Below are 22975 nucleotides of genomic sequence, written 5' to 3'. Positions count from 1 at the left end.
ACCTCTTTTACCTGTTCTGCCACACTTCTGTGACTTCAGGGAGCTTGCTGAGACACCCACAGCTGTGCTTCCAAATAGTAGGAGGAACACCAGCATCACACTACCGTGCTTTGAAAGGATAAACACCCTCAGACGCACTATGGTGTCCTCCCTATAGAGGACACGTAGGACCTTATGTACACTGAACACCAATATGAAAATATTCCTAACCTACAGGCTGCAGACTTTTCTGACTCTCCCCACATCACGGACTGGTGGAGAATCAGAGACTACAGCAGTCAGAAATCCATTTACTAATTCTGACAGAAAGCAGAAATTCTTGGCCAGAGGTTTGCAAAATACTTCCAAGATTCTCTGCTCAAGGAATAACCTGGCAACGTATTCATGAAGTGTGAGGAGGCGCTAGAAGAGGCATTCTCTCTCCTGCCCTCTACAAACAGTCCATTGTCATCTACTAACACTCCAGACATTGCAGGCTTTTCACTGGTACAGTGTTTTTACCTCTCCTCATCCCTTGCCCGGACCTTATCTACGTCTCGGGTAGGTTGGCAGCAGCCCCAGTAATGAACTCTAGATCTCGACAGATCATTCACAGGATATAGTGAAGGACGCAGACGACTGGCCTGTGTGAGGACGACACCCCCCAGCCCCACCTGCACAAGACCTACGCCATCCTTCACTATACATTGAACGGAGAAAGGAGGCGTGGGGCTGGCGGCCGGGCTGGGGCTCCCGTTAACTACAAAACGTGAGTTGGGCAGACCCCTTGAAGAGTGACTGCTTGACTCCTAAAACCGTATCTAGCAGACATAAATGATCACTTGCAAATAAAACGGCGGGGTTCTTTCTCGAAGCCGCCAGCGACGCCCGCCCGCACCGCGCCCACGCCGCGCGAAGTGACAGCGCGACGCCAGCCCTCCCCTCCTGGCGCTTTCTCGCCCCCGGCGGCGGCCCCCGCTCGCACCACGCTCAACATGGCGGTTCTGCCCGCTCGCCACACTCAAGATGGCAGCTGTCGCGCAGGCAGCGTCTCTCACGAGTCCCACCCCAAATGGCAACCGGGAGCGTTCTTTGTCCCATTTTCTCCGTTCCTTCCACCGTACTCATGGCGTCGGGGGGAAGTGAGGAAGCGGCGGAAGGCTTTGGAGAGCGGACTCGGCGGAGCGGAAGTCGCTGAGGTGGACGGAGGTGGCGGCGGGCAGCGACGATGAACAACAAATTCGACGCGTGAGTCGGCGGCGCGGTTCTCCTCGGTTCCTCTCACCAGCGCTGCGGGGGGGCTGCGCCGCCCCGCTTCCTGCCGGCGGCTTTCCCACCGCCGCCTCAGCGCTGGGCAGACGCGACGCGATGAGTCACGGGGCCATGCATAGCCCCGTGCCTTCCCCCCAGAGTCCGGCCCGGCCCCGCTCGGGTGCTGCAGCCTGGCCCTCAGGGCATTCGGCCCCGCGGGGTGGGGTCAAGGCGCCCGCAGCACAAGTTCGTGGCGGGGCGTCCCTTGCCGTGCAGCGCCGTGGGGCGGGCCGGCTGTGGGGTGCGGGCCACCTTTTGGCCACGCTTTTCACTCATCTTTTCCGACCCTTCACAGGGAATGGGGCAGGCGGAGAGACGTGTGGGGTGCTGTCGTGATGTCTGCTCGTCAGAGGGGCTGCTTCTACTTAGGGCTTATGGCGTGGAGAGCCGAAGAGCAGCGAAGTCAGCAAAGTTACAGTGACAGGTCTTAATGGCTGCTGCCTGAGCAGTTAGGGACCCTGCCGAGTAGTTGGGGTTTTCTGTGACAGAGCAGAGCTGCTTGAGTTTGTTTTAACGAGGCATTTAATCGCTCACTTCTGCTTAAAAGTGTGTGCCTAAAATGCCTGTGATGGCCTCTGGGCATGCAAAGTAGTGCTAGTTTTTACTGTATGGGTTGAGCTGAGAAGCAGAGACTATTTGAGCTTGCTATGAAGCTTCTGAGTTGTGCAATGTAAGACTCGCTGTTTTCACTCTTTATCAGATTGAAAGATGATGATAGTGGAGACCATGACCAGAATGAGGAAAATAACACACAGAAAGATGGTGAGAAGGAAAAAAACGATCGAGAGAAACCACAGACCACTACCAAGAGGAAGGTATGGTGCTGGCATCTGCGTTCCATTGCTGAGGTGTGGTGGGAGAGTGCTCAGTTAAAGCAGGAGGGAAGTAAGTCTTGGTGAGCTGTGGGTGCTTAATGTGCTGTTAGTGTTGTAATGAAGATATAGGTGCTACATTAGCATTGGGATAATCTGATGTGGCTCTTGGAGGTGTGTCATCTGAGGGGTGAATGCTTTCTTCATAAATGCAGTTTACACTCTGCCAGGCTTTGGAACAGAAATTAGAAATAAAGCTTTGTTTTCCCCCAAAAAAACATTTTCTTGGGAGAGGATGTGGAGGAAGGACTGATTGACAGGGGAGCAGTGGCTTGCAGTTGGCTTACCAGGCTATGTTTGTGCTACTCTTGAAATAACTCGTAAGTATGTATAGCATGGCCTGCTTGAGAAGACCTCTATCTATCCTTGATCACAGGATGTTAGGGGTTGGAAGTGACCTCTGGTAATCATCGAATCCAACCCTCTTTGTTGCCCATTGTTGGTTGTTTTTATCAATCTTGTGCTTAGGGAAGCTGTTCTGTCTAAAGTAATGCAACCCTTGTAGAAATATCACAGGCAGAAGAGTAGGGATGGAGCTCACTCCTGTGGCAATATCACATGACACCAGATAAGAGCTTTTTGCTTTGTTTGTTGTTTTCTGTCAGTTTTAACTCTTGTTAGCTTCTAATGAGTTCTCATTAGCCTCTTTTATGCTCAGTAGAAGTCTTTTGAATCAGAAGTGGGTGCTTGGGAAATTGAAAAGTGATGGCTGGTCACTGCTAGCCATGGGTTCTGCCAAAGGTGACATAACAGGTTCCAAGACTAATGTTCTCAGAGTGCTGGGGTGTTGGTTGCTTAAGAGAGTTGGTGCCACCAAAGAGTTATAATTGCTTTTGAATCATGGTTTAATAGGGATGGGTTTTCTTCCCAGAGAAGGAGTGCCTCTTTTTTTTTTTTCTTTCAACTTAAATGGAAAAAGTTACAGCTCTCACATTGCCCTTTCTCAGTTTGTCTTTTTTGCCTTTAAGACAGGCACAAATGCTAAAGGAAAATTTAGTAATACAGCCTGTAATAGTTAGGAGGGTTGCTTTTTTGGTGATGCTCTCCTGAGCTTAAGTTACTTCTTTTTCCTTAGTCATCCCTGCTCTGCCAGTACCTTGATTCTTTGAAGCAGTCAGCTGTTGTGAGCCTGATCACAGGGTGTTAGGGGTTGAAAGGGACCTCTGGAGATCATCGAGTCCAACCCTGCTGCCAGAGCAGGACCATATAATCTAGCGTAGGTCACCCAGGAATGCATCCAGATGTGTCTTGAAAATCTTCAGAGAAGGAGACTCCACAATCCCTCTGGGGAGCCTGTTGTAGTGCTCTGTGACCCTCACAGTGAAGAAGTTGCTCCTCAAGCTGAGGTGGAACCTCCTGTGCTGTAGTTTATATCTGTTACACCTTGTCCTATCACAGGGTGTAACTGAGAAGAGCCTGTCCCTCCCTCTTGACACCCAGCCCTCAGATATGTATAAACATTTATTAAATCCCCTCTCAAGTCTTCTCTAGACTAAAAAGCCCCAGGGCTCTCAGCCCCTCCTCTTAGGGCAGTGCTTCAGTCCCTTAATCATCCTCGCAGCCCTCTGCTGGACTCTCTCAAGTAGATCCTGTCCCTCTTGAACTGTGGAGCCTGATACTGGACACAATAATCCAGGTGAGGTCTCACAAGGGCAGAGCAGAGTGGGAGGAGAACCTCACTTGATCTGCTGGACACACTCCTCTTAATGCACCCCATTTCAGACACTGAGCAGAGATAGTATTTGTCTGTTGAAAACGAGGATGAGCTGTTTGGTTTACAGTCCATGAAGGCAGGAGAGCGTGGACCTCTGCTGGTGTAGATGTAATTTTTTCCTATTCCCTGTTTGGAGGAGTGTGCAAGGGGTAAGCAGGTGTTTCTGTTCTGCAGGCTGTTGTCCCAGGGCCGGCAGAGCACCCCTTGCAGTACAATTACACCTTCTGGTACTCCAGACGGACACCCGGGAGGCCAACCAGCTCGCAGAGTTACGAACAGAACATCAAACAGATCGGCACCTTTGCCTCCGTGAGTATATCCTGCTCTGGTGTCACTTGGGCATGGCACCATCATTGTGGCTGGCTTGCTCCCCGTCTGCTGGATGTATGCACATGCAGGCTGTGCTCTTGTAGCCAGGAACAGAGGAGAGGGAATGATTTGCCATAACTTATATCTGAGTTCTTGAGTTACCTACAGCAGGTGACATGTCTTAAGTGGTTCTCCTCTGCCCTGTGCCTGACATCTGTGCCTTCAGTAATGATGGTAGCTGGAATAATAATAGGAAATTAAAAGAACTTCCACAGCTTAGGTCTGTCAGCTGGAGCAGAGCTTGAGAGGTAAGCAAGAGAAGAAAGGAACAGCTTATCTGGATGCAACATAGATGTGAAGCAAAGACCATACAGTTGCGTGTCTCCCCACTTCTCTCCTACCCATGTTTCCCCTGCTCCTTCTCTGCTCCTGTTTCTACCACAGCAGTGTGCCAAGGTGGACAATGGCATTCTGGAATAGTGTAGCCAGCAGGAGCAGGGAAGTCATTGTGCCCCTGTACTTAGCACTGGTTAGGCCACATCTTAAGTATTTTGTCCAATTCTGGGCACCTTGGCCACCTGGGCACACTGCTGTCTCATGTTCAGCCTACTATCAACCAGTACCCCCAGCTCCCTTTAGAGGGAAATTACTCTCTCTTTCCCTTTCCACCATTTGTGGTTGTTTATTCCTGTAGTAAAATGTACCAGCAGTGTAAATACATCATTAAAATCCCAAGATGCAAAAGCAGAACATGTCTCTGTTGCAGAGGCAACACGTACAAGACCATTCTCAAGGCCAGCAAGTGCTTGTGCAGATTTTCTGGGGTACCTTGCAAATGTGAATTTTGCCCACCAGTAAATCTCTGTCTTCTGCCATGTAAGAATTTATTAAAATGTCCCTTAATCCCTTCTGGAGGCTGTGAAAAATATGCCTGGCCAAGCAGCTGGGTTGTGTTACTGCATCAACACAGGATGAGAGTGGGAGAAGCAGCTCTAAGCCTATCATCATGGGTAGTTACTGGTCCTATTCCACTGTCTCAGTGAGTGCTTCTAGTTCAGTGAATGAGAAATGTGGCTGCTGTTTGATCTGGCAATAACTTTTCAGTCTGCTAAATCAGTGTAGCCTTCATGTTGATTTCTTGCCCCTTAGGGGAAAAACTCCACACATCCTAATGTCTGTTTGCTGCAAAGAATAGGTGCTAGAGTTTGGTTAAGATGGCGAGAGACTGTCCAGCAGATCTGATAATGTGTTTGGGTCCAAATTCTGTTTGAGGATGAGGAAGAACAAGGTTGCAGAAAAGAATTGTCTGAGCCTAAGTCTGGGTTCAGATTAACTCTTTGCTTTTCAGTAGCAGGCTCTAAAAGCTTCTGAGCGCTGACCACTAGAGGGCATATTCACGCGGTGCCAGGAGGTAATTTCCAGGCTGCATTTAGATGTCTTCGACAAAAATAGATTGCTTCTGACCCCCACCTCAGTCTTGGTTCATAATTGTATTGGCTATAAAAGCAAATTCCTGCTTTGATAGCAGAGGTCAGAGATTGGAGCAGAATTCCAAGTGCTGATCAAGGCATTAAGGTCATTGAGGAAGTTCTTGGGATAGTGTCTGACCCCTGCAGCTTCACTGCTGACCTGCTTAATAGCTATTGCCTTACTGAACAGAGTCCTCCTTCAATATGTAAATTAGCATAATGTCTTTTGGTGCCTTGTTTTGTTTTAGAGGTGCAGCCTCCCTCAAGTCCTGTCATATCCAGACATCTCAAAGGATAAACACGTTATTTTTAAGAATTAGAAAAGAGAATTCCCTTGCCTTCTGGCCAGACTGTCTGAAGTAGATTCAGGGGTGCCAGAATGGAAACTGGTCAAAGTGAAGTGGGTGGACCAAATGGACCAATGCAGATTGGAAAAGGAAGTAAGAGGTATTTAAATAAAAGCTCTGAGTGGTGTCTGAGGATCTTAAACCTGGATAGAGTAAAATTAAATTAACAAAACCAAAGTTTCATTTGGAGGCTCCTGCAGTCTCCATGATCACAGGAAGCAGTGATAAATGCAGGGCCGATCTGTGTAGTGTGGAGAGCCTTGGCTATAGCTGATGCCCTTGAGACATCCACTGACTGAACACTGAGGCAATAGGATTTACAAGATTTGCTTGGAAGCGTTTTCCAGAGCAGCAGTTAGCACAGGTCTCTTTAGACAAACACCAACTGCCTTTGGAGGCACCTGATGATTATTTCAAGTCTTCTGATAATGGAGCCAGTCAGAAATAGACACCCAAGCTCTGATCTTACCATTGCTTTCTGGATATATTAGTTGATGCCCTTATGACAAGAAAGTAGAACAGAAGAAGGGGGTCTGGCCAGCCTGTGTAGAAGGGGCAGCCTGTCTCTGTAGGCATCTCGGCTGTGAGCAGTTTGAGCAGCCTTGTTGTGTGGTTTGTGTCATTGCAGGTGGAGCAGTTCTGGCGGTTTTACAGTCACATGGTACGTCCTGGGGACCTGACAGGCCATAGTGACTTCCATCTTTTCAAAGAGGGAATCAAACCCATGTGGGAGGTGAGTTGGAGCTCTCATTTCTGCCTTGATGTTTGCAGAGTATTCTGGAGGGAACCTCCTACAGCAGAGGGACTCTTGTTATTAAATGGCACTTCAGGTTGCAGTCCTTTCTTCTGTGTTTCCTGTAAACTTGTCCTCAGAACTTTGTCCTATGTAACCTGGCAGTCCTGTGACTTGCTGGCAGAGGAGAGGGAAGATGCAGGGAGTAGTCAGCTGCACTTCCCAAAGGTTGTGGAATTACCTTTGCATCTGGGTCCAGAGGATCTCTGGGCAATGTCGCCTACAGCCCAATGAGAGAGGGACCCCAGCTAAGCTCTGTGCCTCCTGATACAGACATGTGCCATTTATTATAGCTTTGTCTAGTGACAGCAGTGTGGGGCTTTCCTCTAGGAGGGCTGGACTTCTGTAAGTGGAACTCAGCAAATCTTTTAAGGAGCCAACCTGCCTTTTTCAGACAAGGAGGGAAGAGAAGACGCATCAGATAAAAGCTTACGGCTGTATGTAGGGCTGGAGATAGAAAGTTAGTTTAGCCCTTCAGTTGCTTTTCTTTGTTCCAAGGCACTTAGTTTGCTTCTGTTCATTCCTATCCAAATATGTTTAAAAAGAAGAAGAAGAAAAAAATACTCTTTGCCTAGCAAATCATTCTTGCAGTTCCTGGCCCGCTTCCAACAATGACCAAGACCATTCTCAATATGAGGATTTTATGTGTTGTGCTGAAGTATCTAATTAGGCTGCTTGGTCCTGAGAAATTTATATGTGACCCTAGCTGGCAATTATTTGAAGCAAGGTGTTTTACAGCCAGTTACTGCAGATAGAATTTATATAAAGCGTTTAACCCTCTTTGGACTCCTGGTGAGCTGAGTTGCTCTGATTACGTGTCAGCCAGAGAGACCACAAGTTAATCATAGCAGAATTCCTTTAAATCATTTCCCTGTAGCCATTCTAAGATGGAGGTGGAGAAATCCTTTTGTTTCTTTACTTCTGGCCCCATTCCCTTCTTGTATTTATAGAAGAGGACCTGAGATCTTACTGTTGGCCTTCCCCTTTCTGCTTGCTTTGCAGGGCTTTGTGCTCCTTTTCTCATCCAAACTAATCCTTACTTGCTGTTCTTGTAGGCACGTGTGTGTATTTACATTGTATCTTTTTCTGGATCCATCTGTGCCTTTTCTGGGTAAAGTCAGAAGCACTAAGCATAATGTTCCCTGGTGATTTACTGGGCTGCAGATCATTATTGTTCTGGTAAAGGGAAATCAAATGCTTGACTGAACCGAAGCTTGTTTAACCTAAAAGAAAACTAACAATAACCATAAAGCATACAATACAGCATCTGCCTCCCAATCACTGTTCTCTTTTTAGCCTTGAACCTGCTTAAACCACCTTTGAAATACTTTGAGCAATATCATTTTCTCTTTTGACTCCCATTAGTCATTGTGGAAAGTTAGAGGAGTTAAACTCAGCTCCCTGCTTAAAGGCCGAACCCTTGACAGCATAATTCTTAAAATGAGATGTTCACAACTTGGAAAACAAGGACATTTAGTCAGCAAGTAGGTTGCATCTTACAGGATTGCATCTTATTCCTGGAACTCATGTTGATTTGGATTCTTCACCATGCATGTGGCTGCTGTCATGCTTTGAGGTTTGTCCAGAGCTGACACCATTCAGGAATCTGAATGCTGCTGTTCCACTGGCACTTCCATGTTTGCTCAGGATTCCTTCATTAGCACTTGCTGTCTCTGAGAGCACACAAATGTTAGTTTTATCTGAGCTCTAGAGAAGCTTTAAGGCTAAAGTCAACTTTGTTTCATTAAGGGTTGGGCTGCCTTTCCTAGCATCTTTAAGGTGTGTCCCAGCTTGGCAGAGGGGATTTGGCCAGGGATGCCCTTTATTTTGCAGTCCCCTCTGAGTTACTCTTTGTTCTTCTCTGTTTCTGTCCTAGACCTGTCTTCCCTTTCCCTTCCTAACTGCCACGTCTTTGGCTTGTTCCTACCTCTCTCTTCAGCTTTGGATGGAATTTGTTCCCTTCTCACCTTGTAAGATTTCCCAGCTACAGTGTTGTACAAGAGAAAGCCACAGCCTTCTGCACAGAGGAGGAGCTGCAATTTGACATAGGTGTGCGTTCTGTGAAGCAGGGGAGTCTGTAGAAGTTTTCAGCTCCTTTTCAGGTGCAACATATGGAATCACAATGTTGAGGTGACAGACTGGGTGCTTGGCATAAATTTTTTTTCCCTTACTCTCTCCCCTCGTTGGTTATTTCCCTGGGTCACAGCAGCCTGGATCAAACACTGCTGTATGACATGTGATAATGTCAGTGATTCTCAGAACGGACCGGTTCTTTCTGAGTTAACACAACTTGTGACCTTGGAAATGTGGAAGCATTTATCAGCTTTTCACTTGCTTTTAAATACCACTTTGCCAACTCTTTCCCTGCCTTTCATGTTCTATGATGAGGGATTTTTCCTGTTTTCCAAGCAGACCTACAGATGATTAGACAAAGGGGGAATCGGGCTCAGGTTTAGGAACAGTTCTAGGGTCCTTGCCTCTGGTTCTGTGTGCAGATTGGTAGGCTGCTGGTAGTCTGTGCTAGTGGGATCAAAACATTAGAGCTTGAGTCTTCAGTGCATAGAGCTTCATCTGGAACGCTGAGAGTCACTGTTTCAAGTACTTTGTATTCAAAGTAAGTGCTGTACCTCTGGCTCTGCTTGTGTGGGGGAGAAGTGAAATGCTTTTGCTCGAAAATACCTCCTCTCTGTCCCTTGCCCCACCCGATCGATATCTGCTCCTGTCTGTGGCTCTGCTGTCTTGGGGAAAGCAGAAAACCAGCCAGAAGAAAACAAATCAATTTCTCGCCCCTCTTGCTAGGATGATGCCAACAAAAATGGTGGTAAATGGATTATCCGCCTGCGAAAGGGCTTAGCGTCGCGCTGCTGGGAGAACCTCATTCTGGCAATGCTGGGAGAACAGTTCATGGTGGGGGAAGAAATCTGTGGGGCAGTCGTCTCTGTCCGGTTCCAGGTAAGTGCTTCTGAGAGCTGGCTTGTACTTCCCTCTGGCAGGGCTACAAAAAGTGCCATCTGCTTACCCCTCACGTGCTGTTCTGTAGGAGGATATTATCTCCATATGGAACAAGACAGCCAGCGACCAGGCCACAACAGCCCGGATACGCGATACCTTACGAAGAGTGCTCAACCTACCTCCCAACACCATCATGGAATATAAAACACACACTGATAGCATCAAGTACGTGTGGTGGCAGGGGGAGGGCCTGCTGCTGGTTGCATGCGTGCTTGAGCAGTTTAATGCAGACCACAGGAGCTGGACGAAATGCTCACGTGCGTTAGGGCTTCGCTGCAAACCCTCACACAAACAGCAGCGCTCGCTGCCGGCGCGCTTGGAAAGCCAAATACCTGCGTTGCTTTTGTGCTGCTGTTAGGGACTTTTGGTTCTAATAGCTACACCTTTTGGATTTTTTCCTTTTCAGTCTTATGGTCCAGGGTTGTTTGGTGGTGGTGGTGTTTTTTTTGTAGTGATGCATCCAGCTTGTTGCTTGGGAGATGGGCAGCCCGATGTGGGACTCTGGCTTGATCTGTTCAAAGACGAGATTGCAGTGGAGGCAGGACAAGATCATTTGAATAAACAGAGATTCTAGGGAATAAAGTGCGGAAGCTAACAGGGATTTATGGTGCCATTAGACTTATGGATGGTCTTGGGAAAGTGCTGTGTGAATTTACAGTGCTGTACAAATGATTTCTAATCATAATAAACGTCGTATATTAAGTCTTCCAGGCCCTGGTGACAGGGGCTCTTTAACAAGACTGGAAGATCACGGTACACAGAGAGGACAGCTTGTATTTTTAAATAAACCTATTACAGCTTACCATGCCAGGCCACTCATGGTGGTTTTTGTTTCCCACAAAGTGACAAAAAACTGCCTATGCAGGTATTAGTTAGAGGTTAATAATGTAAATTTTTTTCTTTTCTTTTCTTCTTAAGCATGTTCTAACCCAATATGCTGATTAGATCATATTGGTTAAATTAACACTTGAAAAGGTGTCCCTGGAAAAAGAAGTGAAACAAATTAATATAGCATTGATGGAGCAGTGAGCTTTCTAATCTAGCCCATAATCAGGGTGCAAGTACCTTTCATGACTTCCTTTCATTATGCTGGCTTGTTCTTTCCACATAATCACCCTGTCAGCAGTGTGCTGTCAAACAGTTTGGTAGGATCCAGCTAGCTTCCAGTTGTGGCAAATTTTAAGTGTGGGTCACTAGCAGTAATACAAAAGTCTTATTTAAACTGCCTGTAGGCATCTAGTGTTCCATGTGGCTTTCCCTTCTGTGTGCCTGGGAAAGAGAAGGGAAGGAGAAATTATTACTTTTATTAAGCTGAATCTTTTCCAGGCAGCTTTGGTTTCTGCAAGTTGCCACTTCTGTTGCTGAAACCTGGTATTCATGGTTCTGCCAGTAACATTTCTCGTGCCTTTTTTGCCGGGAGAGGGCACTATCGACTCTGTCCACATTAGCAGATAGCAAAGTGCTCCAGTGAACACAACAGGGTATTCTGCTCCTGTTCAGCAGTATCAGGCTGTGGTGATACGGCTTCATGATGGGAGCAGGGTGGTGGTTGACTTCTCTCACTCTCTGCCAAGGAAAGCTGTTTACTGAGCCACCTATCCTGAGCAGTGGTGGTTCGTATAGCAAGGTTAGAGTGGAAATGATGTGACCTTTTCCTTATAAGCTATCACCACCAGCACTTCCTAGCACAGAGAATGCTGCTATAGCAGCGTTTGCAACTGTCTTTGCTCTGACAGGTCTGACAGGACTGATTGTGGTCTCATTTCCTTGCAGAGTGTAATGTGCCATACGTGCTGCCCATAGTATCAAAGTTTCATTTGTGCTGCTGACGCGTGGTACGAAATAAGCTTGTCCAAGAGTAACAGGTGTGTGTGGAATCAAATGTAGTAGTTCAGATTACAGCCGGGAGTCATTCTTAAACAGGGGCCCTCTGGCTTGTCTCCCACTTACTCTTCTGTGAGCAGGAGAAGAGGGATAGTCAGGAGTTGGGTTGGTGTCCTAGTGAGGTAGACCTAAGCAATTAATCTTCCACCATACAGAGGACCATGAGAGCTGGTTTTTTCCATCGCCTCTCTTGAGCTCCAGCAGTCTGTTTGCAGTCTTCTGTTGGAGCTGGTGTAAATTCAGAGCAGAGCTGCTTGTCAGTGGAGTTTCTGTGTGGCGATGTGGTGACTTGTGTGCCTTCTTTGCCTGGTACCAGCAGGCAGCAAGGGACAGCAGCTGCAGGGAGGCGACAGTGCCCGTTTCCTTGACAGAGAAGGGCAGGACAGCCCCAGCTTTCAGCCTGACTCTTCTTGGCTATGCTTCATATCATTAAGGTTCTCTCACTAATGAAGAATCTCTTGTGTAGCCAGTTCTCCCCTCCATAAAGCCTGGCTCCTTTTCCTCAGCCATCTATCAAGCCCTGTTGAAATAGTGTCCGTCATGAATAAACTCCACTTACGCTGCGCGTGCACCATGTGATTGATGGCCGGGGAGGGCTTTCCAGCAGCACTCTGCACCCGCGCTCTGGCTGTGTTTTATGAAAGGCTCTAATGGAAGAGCCATGCTGTAGGCTTTGTCAGGGCTGCCTTTCTAGGGGGGCTTGCAGCATTTTTCATTTGTATGGGCTGCATCTCTCCACTAGAGCTCTGCTCATGTGCAGTGTTTGATTGGCATTGATTGTGCTTCAGGGAAGGGAGCATGCCTAGCAAGAAAAGAACAGGCGTTTCTCAAAACCTTGACTTTTAGGTAGTGAATTGACCTGGATTAGCTTTTGACACACTGTAAATGAATGCTTCTGTAGAAATTGCTAGCACGGCCCTCACTCTGGAACCTGAGCCCTGTGTTTCAGGTTTTATATATTCCTTTTGTGATGATGCATTTCATATTAACTCAATTTTAGATACCATTTTTCATGAGTTGTCAGTGAGGCTGCAGCCCCCTTTTGTTTCAGAAAGTGGTAGTGCTGCCAAGCTGCATTTGAAAAGTATCTGTTGCTTCACAGCTCTTCCAGGGAGCTATTCTGCATTCTGTCCTTCCTGCTCTCGGTGGCGGGGCTTGCGCATTTAGCTAGATAAGCAGATCTCTCATTGCAATTTTCCTGTGTTTGTCCTTTCTCTTGCTTGTGATATTGACAAGCTGCCTAAATCCCAGGGAGTGGAAGGGTCAGCCTAGTCTGTATTAATTTCCAATCTTGCTAGAAGAGCTAGAACAGTCTCTGGGACTTTGCTTAATTCCAGGGGATTTATAGTATCTTAGATGCTACAGTGCTGAGCACCTGAAAAGAAGGTGTGTGACATTGTGTGGGCTACCTCGTTTCAGTAGCTGGAGAGAAATAGCTTCTCTTTGTCCCCTGAGAGGTGGACTGAAAGAGGTGCACTCAGATGTAGTGAACCACTTAATAGGTTCTGTTCATCGGTGCTGTTACTCTTGGAGGTGGCATGGCCCAGTGGTGACCAGTGGGTTGTGAACAGTGCCACTCCCTGTGGTTTGGAACTGAGACAACCAACCTCTTAGTTTTGTTGCCTTAGGAGGTGCACTGGATTTTTTTTTTTGAAAGCTAAGTGTTGCCAGTCACAGCCTGCTCATGCCTCAGTGAGGCCAGCAAATATATTCAGGTGTCTGTAGGGAGTAAACTGCATTTGAGAGAGGGGTGGAGTGATGGGTGTAAAGTTTGGGTTTTGAGCATTGCAGTGTGTGAAGCATTTGGCTGTCTTGCATAAACATTTGCCCTGCCTGGGGTCATCAGCCTTTCTTTTCCATGCTGATAACTGTGTGGTCAGTGACTGTCTCCTGTCCTGGGAGCTCTTACCTGCAGCACCACCCAACAATCCCAGCTAAATTAACATGGCTTATTTTGCTGGGGAAGTCCAGAGCTGTGGCCGTACAGCAGGCTGCTGCTGAGCGGGCTGGCCTGGAAATATTTTGGTGACTTTATGAATTGTCCTGTCAGCTCTAAAGCAAGGTTGCTCTTTTTGAAAACAAAGCTTCAGTTATTTTTAAGTGCCTGCTGCAGTGAGAGCTGAGCAGGGTTACAAAACTATCCTTTCCTTTCAAAGTCACCACTGATAACTAATGGGATGGCTCGAGTAAATGAGAGGAATAGTTGATCTTAGTAGGGCTGGCACTGGGTTCATTTCACTGCAGGCAGTTGGAGGAAATGACCTCAGACTATGTTGTAGCTGGGAAAGGAACAGATACCTCATGGAGGGAGTGAGGGTATGCACTATAAGAAGACCACAGGGACAAAAAAAGTGAAGAATGAAGAACAGAAATCTCTGTGTAAGTGGTGGATGTTGGGCAAGATCAGTGTCTGAGGCAGTAAGCTGGTGTTGGAGCCCTTGTGAGGCCTCCCTCATGGTTACATCAGAGTTCAGCTAATTCTGTAACTCATTACAGTTTCTGTTTGCTTGCTAATTTCCTAGACCATGGGACAACTCCTCAGTGCTGCTTAGTTGCATTGTCCTTCACTGTAATTTAATTGGTGTGGACAGGGTTAACCTTGTCTGAAGTCAGATGGTTTGCAAATGGACTTACACTGTCAGCGGAGTGCAGGTTGCCTCGGGTCTAACCAGCTCTAGAGAGCTATGTTATTTCACCCTCATTCTTTAAAGTCTGAGAGCAGGAATAAAAGCTAGAGGAAGATGGTGAGGTTCTGGATCCAAAAGCTTGTCCTCTTCTCCAAAGCCTCTGCAATGCTGGCTTTAATTTGTCACTCCTTTCCCCAGTTCCAGTAATATCAGGGGGGTTGGGACTAGATGATCCTTTGAGGTCTCTTCCAACCCTAACAATTCTATGATTCTGTGATTTCTAGGTGCTGCAAGTGTAAGAGCCCTTCCCTAGACTTGGGCTTTGAAATGATGGATTCATTGGTTCGTTCTCCATCACTGCAGTATACCTTACTCAGAAATGTCCATGACTTTGTAAAAGGCTTCCTTACCTTATTGGCCTGTCTCTTACTAAAAAAGTGACTATAACCTACTTATGTCATGTTTCTTGTCAAGGAGGTCAGTTCAGATGTGTTCATTTCAAGGTCATGATGGTGTCCCTGTTTGTCTTTGCTACAGATACTTTCAGATATATGCTGGAATTGTTTCAGGCTAGATGTTTGGGGTTTTTTTAAGCTATTAATTTTCAGGTCTGTCACAAAGTCCTTGACTTGCTTTGAACAAATCTCAACGCTGATAGAACATGGGGAGCCCCCAAGAAGAGGCTGTGCTGCTCTGGACACTGTACCTGCAGTGTGGTGGGTGGTCACTGTGCTGGGAGGTTGCAGGCAGGCCGGTAGAAGGGACAGCCCTTGGTGACCGTTGTGGGAACAGCATGCACCATGAGCTTCCCATCCCCTCTTTCAGCTGGGGAAGGAGCTGATAAGGAGGCAGAACTGCTCAGGGAAATGCTGAAGAGGAACTGCTGGGACTTAAAAGATTGAGGGTGGTTGGAGAAAACAGAGCTGCTTGCGTGGTAGTGATTTGGAAAGTCCCTTGAAGTGGCTGTGGCTGCTCTTCCTCTTTTTGCTGGAGTCTCCAATAGTGGCTCCTTTTTCCCTTCCCTCCCCCCAACTTACTTGGTAAGGATAAGGGAAGCCCTGCTTGGGCAGTAGGGGAGAAGGTTGGAAGTTACAACAGTTAAGGGTCAGAAATCATAGAATCATGGAACCATGGAACGGTTTGGGTCTGGCTGACTTTATTTAGCCTGCTAATGTTTCCATTTCCCATCTGTTTGATGGGAATAACCTCAGTGCTGGGCATCAATTCACTGAGTGTCTGATCACTGCACAGACAGTATAGCAATAAGGTACTAAAAATGTCTATACATAAAAATAACCTCTTAGACTCTGGCACCGTGCCTTTGGCGCGTCACAGGTCATAAAGATTCTGCCAGACAAAATTAACTGGCAGCTGTATTTGGTACCAAATGTGGAGCAGTTTGCTCTTCTAGCACAGCTTAGGTACATTAGGACAGACACAGCTTGGTGAATTTTTTTCAGTCAAGTCAGCAGATAGTTGGAGTAATTAGTACTATAATATGTACGAGGGTCTTGGCTTAAAAATTCTTGGCTGGAAGAGCTTTTTCTCTGTGAGAAGGACTTGGCAGCTGAAGGACTATGTGCATGATGGTATTGGAATGTTGGAACAGGGAACTCCTTGGTTTGAAAGGGGTAATAAATTATCGATTTTGTTGACAAATAATCTGTCCTTGTGATCCTTCTGCAGAGAAAAGAAGTTACGAGTTTGGGGAGAGCTGTGGGAGAGGAGAGAGAAGATGTGATTATGGGTGATGGAAATGTGGTAGAAATACAAGACATGGTAAGCTGGAGGGAAGACATGAATATGGAGACTTTTTGACAAGGTTGGAGATGTGCATAGCTTTCCAACTTGTATTCAGCAGCTAAGAGGGCTTTGTATCCAGAGTTTCTCTTCCATCTAACTTCCTTCTGGACCCCACACTGTCTGGTGCCATGTGCTGACTGGGTGACATGGGCAGTTTCCTTTCTGAAAAATTTCCTGGCCTTGTGGCCCTGAAGGGTGCTGTATCTGGGGAGATTGGGAGGAAAGTTCCCATTGAGGGACTTCTGTGCTTCCTCTTTGCTTACAATGAGCCACTTGCAGGTTTCTCTCCCCTGAGCAGCATGGTGCTGTAGGTCAAGCTGATTTGCAGATCTGACCTTATGTACTAGTGCACCACAGCTGTGCCCTGCGTGCTGTACTATTGCATCTGTGGCACCCTTTGCTGTCTTTCTCCCTCACATTTCCTTTGGCTCCAAGGGCTCATGTCTGAGGATCAGCTATAGAATACCATGTAGCTTTGTGACTCCCATGGATAACTGCTACTCATTTGTCCATCCTAGTCGGTAGCAGGAGGATTTTGACCTACAGGGGGTGGAGGGTGACTAAGGAGAAAACTTAGCCAGATGTAGACAGGGCTCTCTCGGACCAGCTGATCACCTTGGTAGTTCACAGGAGCCTGTGCTGTGGGGAACTGTGGAGATTTGGTTTCTTCTTGGAAGTTTTGTCAAAACACTTTTGAACTGGGAAGAACTGGAATGTTTTGCCCCTCAACAGGTTTGTACTGGTGGTGCCAAAGCCGGTGATCTTTGGGATTTCACCTTCAGCACTTTCAAAAGAGGGATTTTCTGTACTTTTGTCTGACAAGGCAGTGTCATAAATTCCAAACTACACATCACAGTGAAAAGCAGCTAGCTTCTGCCCCCTTTGCTAGGGTCCCAATGAATGTGGTGTGCAGTCTTGCAGAGGGCACGTGACAGGCACTCTCCTAGGATACCCTGTGTTTATTTGGGCTATGACTTTGCTGGGTCAAGCGCTTATGACTCGTGAGCTGCTTTTGCAGTGCTGGTTGTGATTTTGACTCTGTGAGGATGAGGTAAGAGCTAAGCTGGTGGTCTTTTTTTGGCACAGATACTGACTAATACAAGACTCCTTTCTCTGGATTCCCCTATTCTCTTGCAGTGGCCTGATGAGGCAATGCAGAAAATGAGATGTGAGGTAGCTACTAAGTACCAGCGACAAAATCTGCAGCGTAGTCTGGGTTTATGACTGACCTGGGTTCCCTGTAAGGTCCCTCCAGCTCCATGGGACTCTTTGGGTTTAGTAAATGGCTTAGGCATGTGCTGTAGGCACCAGTGCTGTTTTGCTGGGCATGGGGGACCGTGAGGTTCTTTGATGTCTCTGATCCCAGCAGATAGTAGTCATGCTAACACTAACCTTGGCATCTATTCCCTGAGAGGGCTTTCAGTATTCTGCCTTCGTAAATCAGACAGCAATTTTTCAGTCTGCTAGCTTCGTCCGTCAGCAGCATTCTCCACCAGGGAATGCAGCATTAGGCCTGGCCCTCTTAACTTCTCTGAAACCATTTTCATTTCAAATAGCTGCGATGTTTTTTACTGGGTTGTCATTAGCAAGGCAGGTTCGCAATAGGAAATGAGGCTTTCTAATAACAATTGGATTCTGCCGCCTGATCGAAGAGTTTTGCGACAGCTAAGCCGTGTGGCATTAGGAGCAGCCCCTTTTGGGGGGATTACCACACGGGCAGGCACGTGTTGCGGCACGGGGCCGGCGAGGGGCCGAGTTGAAGCAGCCAAGGAACACGCTAATCCTCCAGAGAGACGGAACCAAGGGCGGTTTATCAGCGGTAGGAAACGGATGTTCCATCTGGGGACGTAGGAAGGTCGTACCTGCCTCTGGAAGGGTATTCGTGTGGCTGTGTCACCAGCAGCCGGTGGGGAACGCTTCCTGTCTGTGCAGAAGGTTGGAGCTGCCTCGCGCTGTCAGATGTTTGGCTGGGTTTTAAGGATGCTGCTATCCACTAGGGCTATCAGAGAATATTGCCTTGCTCTCTGAAGACGAGTGCCTTTCAAACGCCATTGAATGTTTCTGCTCTTGTGAAAAGTTAAGAAGCCTTTGATCTGAAGTGCTGGTGCTTTTGGGGGCTTGTTTCATTTTTATTTTTTTTTCCCTTTTTTTTTTTTTTTCTTCCCTCTGGCTTGCCAGGGCCTGGGAGGAGTTTCATGGCCTGGTGAACAGCAGTGGCCGCTGATCGAACGCTCCCCCTCCCTCTGTCACACACAGGGTAGGGCCTCATCTTTCTTCCTATGTGACTTCACGGCATACCTCTCAGCTTCCAACCCTCTTCCCACGGGCTGACATGTTTGTTCTCGTGCCTGGTGGGCCTGGTGGTGAGCCCATTCTGCTATTGGATCTCTCCCTAAGGTCAAAATGAACTTTTTCTGTCTTCTTCCTTTTTGACCGAAGGCTGCCACAGGTGCTGTGGCCTCCACTCACGCAGCGTTTTCTGTCGTGATGCTGTGTGCTGTTTGGCTAATGTGTCTTTCCTTGGCACAAGGCACTTTTATTCCAGACCTGATCCCAGGAGGCTGAGAGGTATGTCTTCAGCTTGGGTCTGTTGCCTAGGATTGACTGTAAGCAGATATGGAGTGGTAAATGAATGCTAAGCACATCCATGTGATGGACACTGAGAGAGGCTCCTGGAGCTTGGCATATATGCCTTTGCTCTTGACAGTGGGCTGGAGCAGAATAAATGAGTCTGTCAATAAAAACTTGTTCAGGAAGGACACACAGTAGCTACTGTCTTTCGAAATAGTAGTGCTGTGGCTAATGAGATGAAACCACCTGCTGCTTCTGGTAGTGGCAACCCCGCCATGTGCAGACAAAATATTCAAGGTGAGCTCAGGGCCATTGGTTTTCCCCTCCAGTGCCCACTTTCCCAGTGCATCCTTACAAAGGGCTAGCAGGAGGGCTGGCAGTGTGAGTTGTGTTTGGTTGTAGCCGAGCAGGATTGCTGCACTGCCCCATGCCAAAGCAGAAGAACCTGCTGGGAGGAAGTGTTACAGTGCCTGGTGCCCGCTCTGTGTGGTATGTAGCTTCTCCAGCACAGCCGAGTTCTGAGGGGCCACTAGGGATACCAAAACCTCCCTCCACAGCTTTGGGCAAGCAGCATTCTCAGAGCTTGTTATGAAAATAATATCCATCTTTCCTCACAGCTTTTGCTTTTGTGAGGATCAGGGTTTACAAAACATTACACAGGCACCTGTTGTAATGCACCTGTGTTGTGGTTAGATGACATTCAAGTGACCTACCAGGAGGGGAAACCAGTTTGCTTCATGAAATACCAGTTTCAAAAGGCAATCAGTGTGCCAAGTGTACAGGAAAACAGTGACAGAGTTGATTTTTAGCTCTCAACTGTATTGGGCTGCCTGTGCTGAGCAGAGGGCCTGGGGCACCCCAGCAGAACCAGAAGAGGAAGTGTAGAAACCTGTCTGAGAAAGAGCCAACCAAAGTGTGCTGTCTTCCCGAGGTAGATGCCATGGGTGAAAATACAGTGTGGGATAGACAACCAAACCATTGTTGCAAATTAGCCAGAATTCAGTTAATGAATCCTGAATCATGTTCCTAAGTGGCAGCACAGCCTGCTTTGCTGGCAAGCACAAAGGTGAACCCCAGTCTTCTGCAGATGGCCTCTAGCATGGTTTTTGCTGTCATGCCATAGCAGAATAACTTGCTTAACTCCCTAAAGAGTGTTGTTTACTTCCTTCTGCTCCTCCAGCCCTCCTCCTGGAGGTATTTCAGCATGCCCTGTGCTGTGATGTTACAGCTACTGTGCAGCCCTTAGCAGCACACAACGTTAGCTCAGGAGTTGAAGCAGGATTTTACAGTTGTGCAGCACCTTGCTTCGGAAGCTGCTGCCTTTGCTCTTCAGGACAGCTCTGCCAATTTGGTGTTGCACGTGCTGGTGCAGCCCTAGGTGTTTGGTTTGGACAGCTTACTTCCCTGTCCCTGTTATGGGAAGAGCTGCCAAACCTATCCTCTCAAAGTAATTGTATTCTCATTAATTTCCATTGGAGCTTAGAAAGACAGACCACCTTTCTGTTAATGTATAAACAGGCCTTGCCTTTGCTGCTGCTCACAGGCTGGCAGTAAGCATCAACACAGGCTTCTGTAACCAGCCCCATCTTCAGCTGCCATCGTGTGCTGCAAGACTCTGCAAATGAAGGTGGTGGACCAGCAGTAGTCCTTTCTTTGTCAGTAGCCTCTGCAACTCACTTGACTGTACTCATGTGAGTAAAAGCTGGTGAAGAAACTCCTTGAGTTGAACTTGAGGGAAACCACCTCTTCAGATCAGCTAGAATCCTAAGGTGGGAGAGACCAGAGAGCTAAACTTGTTGGCAGCATGACAGTAGAGGGACAGGCAGGAGAAGGTTGGACTGACAGTGTATTTGTGCTCCATGCAGAATCCCTGAAGGCAAGTGTTTGGGGGGGGGGGGGGGGGGGGGAGGGGATGGGAAAAGGGATCATGCAAGTTATTTAAACTCCAGAATCTATCAGGGAGGTTTCCAAAATCTTATCATGTGCTTTGCTCACAGGAGATAACATTTTCCTGAAGAATGGGGGTGCACCAGAATCTCCCCATGTTCCAAGTGCTCTGGAGCAGCAGGTTGACTTGCGTGAAAAGTCTACAGTTAGAAAGTAGATCTGCTTAGGATGTTGTTATAATGAGCATTGATTTGAGTGGCATACTGAGATGGTAGCCATGGTGGGTGGAGTGGGGGGAGTGCTGTGATCTGAAGGAATGCACACCTTTAACCTCTTTCTCCCCTCTGTTTTCCAGGGATAATTCAAGCTTTCGAAACACAAAAATCACATTGTGAGAACAAGAGCTGGCACTAAGCTCCTCTCCCCGTGTTGAAAGCACTGAGAGGTCTCCACCAGTGCCCTCTGACCTCTGAAGGGACTCACAGGCCACTCTCTCGCACTCCTCCTTGGAGGAAGGATCCATCTGAAGCCCTCCAGCAGCGGCGTCCATAGCGGCTGATTTTGTCACACACGACCGTTTTTAGCAGGGGGTGGGAGGCCAACCTTGCAGGCGGCAGCGTGCCCCTGGGGCCGCGTCTTGCAGCACTTTCCTCTCTTTCTCTATGGCATGCAGGATCTCTGGGATTCTGCCTCAGTGTCAGAGCCTTTTGCTGAGGGATACCAGTATTACAAATCTCTCTGCAGCTGGGAGGAGCTTCCCAGCGGAGAGTTGGCCCTGTGGTTTACAAATGCCCCCTTTCAGCTCTGCCAATAAATTATTGGGTCTCTTTGTTTCTTTCGGTCTCTTTCTTTTCTCTTTTGGGGTTTTTTTTTGGCTCTGTCTCAAAAATTGGTGGGATGCCATTTCTCTAGGCGGTGATAAGGCCCCAGGCCTGCTTCTCTCAGCTCCATAAAGTATCTTCCCCCAAACTGCTCATCTGCATGTAGCAGCAAAGCCCCTCAGCTGCCCGTGGTGGCCAAACGTTGCTGTATTTGTGGAGTTATATGGACAGAGGAGTTGAGATGTAACATCTTGCTTAAAAAATGAGGTGCTTGCTTAGTCTTTGCCCTTTCTCCATACTCCCTGGGTAGCAGTACATTCTACCCAGCCCCATTTGCTGGGGAGACGGGTGCAAGCTTCCCTTACACTAGGATTAAGAGCTGTTTGGTGTCATTTAGTTGCCTTGACTATGCCTTGTTGGAGAGCCAGCAGTGCTGCACTGTATTGCATCCAAGGAAGGGCTGAATGCATGGCCTTGCCTGCTTCTGGGCTTTGCTGGAGTTTGTAAGTCTGGCCAGCTGGAAAACTGGAGCTCCAGCAGAAGAGAATGGAGGCCCATACTGTCACTCACACCTGCAAGGAAGCTATGAGCAGAAGAGAGGCTACAGGTGAGCCTGTCTCCTGTACCCCAGGGTGAGGCCAGACTGATGGGATGTTGCCTGGAAAAGCATCGTGGCTACAATTCAGATGCCACAGAAAATAATAGGAGCTAATTATCTCCTCTGATTCTGCTTTACTACAGCTCTAATTGTACTCATTAACAGCTTCAGCCTTTTCCCCCTTTCCTTGGGGAATTGCACAGTTGCCTTTTGATTCTAATAGAGCCTTTGCCTTGGGCCCAGGAGGGGAGGCTGCGGCCAAGCGTGGGACGCATCTCCTCCCCTACGTGCTCTGCACAGTCCCCCAGGAGAAGAGGTTGCTTGGGCCAATCTGGCTGTGACTGCAGAACTAGTGGCCCGTGTCTGGGACAATTACCAGCCTTTGGGACCAGGAGACCTTCAGCCTCATGACTCCAACTGCAAATTCCTTGTGTTATTATTGAAGTCTAGACTGAAAGCAGCCAGGACTGGCAGAGAAAACAGGTCAAAATATTCAGTCTTCTGGAGAGTTGTTTTCTGCAGTGAGGTTGTCAGTCCTGGGCTGCCTCTACAAACAGTGTGCTGACAGTGATAACTAATTGCTCCCTGTGGTCAGGCAGTTTGTGTCTGCTGGCACCTTTCTGGGCAGGGAACAGGGCAGTTCCCTGGGCTGTGATGGCATCGCTGTGTTTCTCAAGACCCCCACGGTCCTAATCCTGCTCTTGCCACTGGTTTGTCCCCAGCTCTCAGCCAAATGCTCTTTCCTGGGCACTGTTTGTTTTCCTCTCTGCAATCAGGTACTATTACGGCTGCTGCTTAAAATTCTTTTTAAATACAACTCTCCCCTGCTGCTCTCCAGTGTTTGTTAGGGGGGATTTAGTTGTAATTACATTTTGGCAATCTAAGCAAAAATAGCCTTGCAAGGCAAGGCTGAAATACTAGCTGCAGGCTCCTTTTATTCACAGTGCATTTAGCTTCTTGCAGATGACTTCACTTAAG

The 22975-nt window shown here is 47.7% G+C and overlaps 1 protein-coding gene across 4 annotated transcripts; it reads left to right on the top strand.

Annotated features, from left to right (window-relative positions):
* Window positions 1-1150: 1150 nt before the first annotated feature.
* On the top strand, window positions 1151-21412 carry EIF4E2 (eukaryotic translation initiation factor 4E family member 2). 4 transcript variants are annotated; one of them, XM_054166443.1, is made up of 8 exons: window positions 1151-1227; window positions 1991-2105; window positions 4051-4185; window positions 6630-6734; window positions 9594-9746; window positions 9835-9971; window positions 16004-16096; window positions 20934-21004. In XM_054166443.1, the coding sequence occupies exons 1-7, from the start codon at window positions 1208-1210 to the stop codon at window positions 16056-16058; spliced, it is 720 nt and encodes a 239-aa protein (XP_054022418.1). In that variant the 5' UTR covers window positions 1151-1207; the 3' UTR covers window positions 16059-16096; window positions 20934-21004. The 4 variants fall into 4 exon arrangements, with proteins under 4 accessions (XP_054022418.1, XP_054022419.1, XP_054022421.1 ...); XM_054166444.1 differs by lacking the exon at window positions 16004-16096 and adding an exon at window positions 18299-18377 and having other exon boundaries at window positions 1161-1227; window positions 20934-21412; XM_054166446.1 differs by lacking the exons at window positions 9835-9971; window positions 16004-16096 and adding an exon at window positions 18299-18377 and having other exon boundaries at window positions 1161-1227; window positions 20934-21412.
* Window positions 21413-22975: the final 1563 nt, after the last annotated feature.

Source organism: Dryobates pubescens, chromosome 13 (genome assembly GCF_014839835.1).
Source record: "Dryobates pubescens isolate bDryPub1 chromosome 13, bDryPub1.pri, whole genome shotgun sequence".
Lineage (NCBI taxonomy): Eukaryota > Metazoa > Chordata > Aves > Piciformes > Picidae > Dryobates > Dryobates pubescens.
This window is presented reverse-complemented; position numbering and strand designations above follow the sequence as displayed.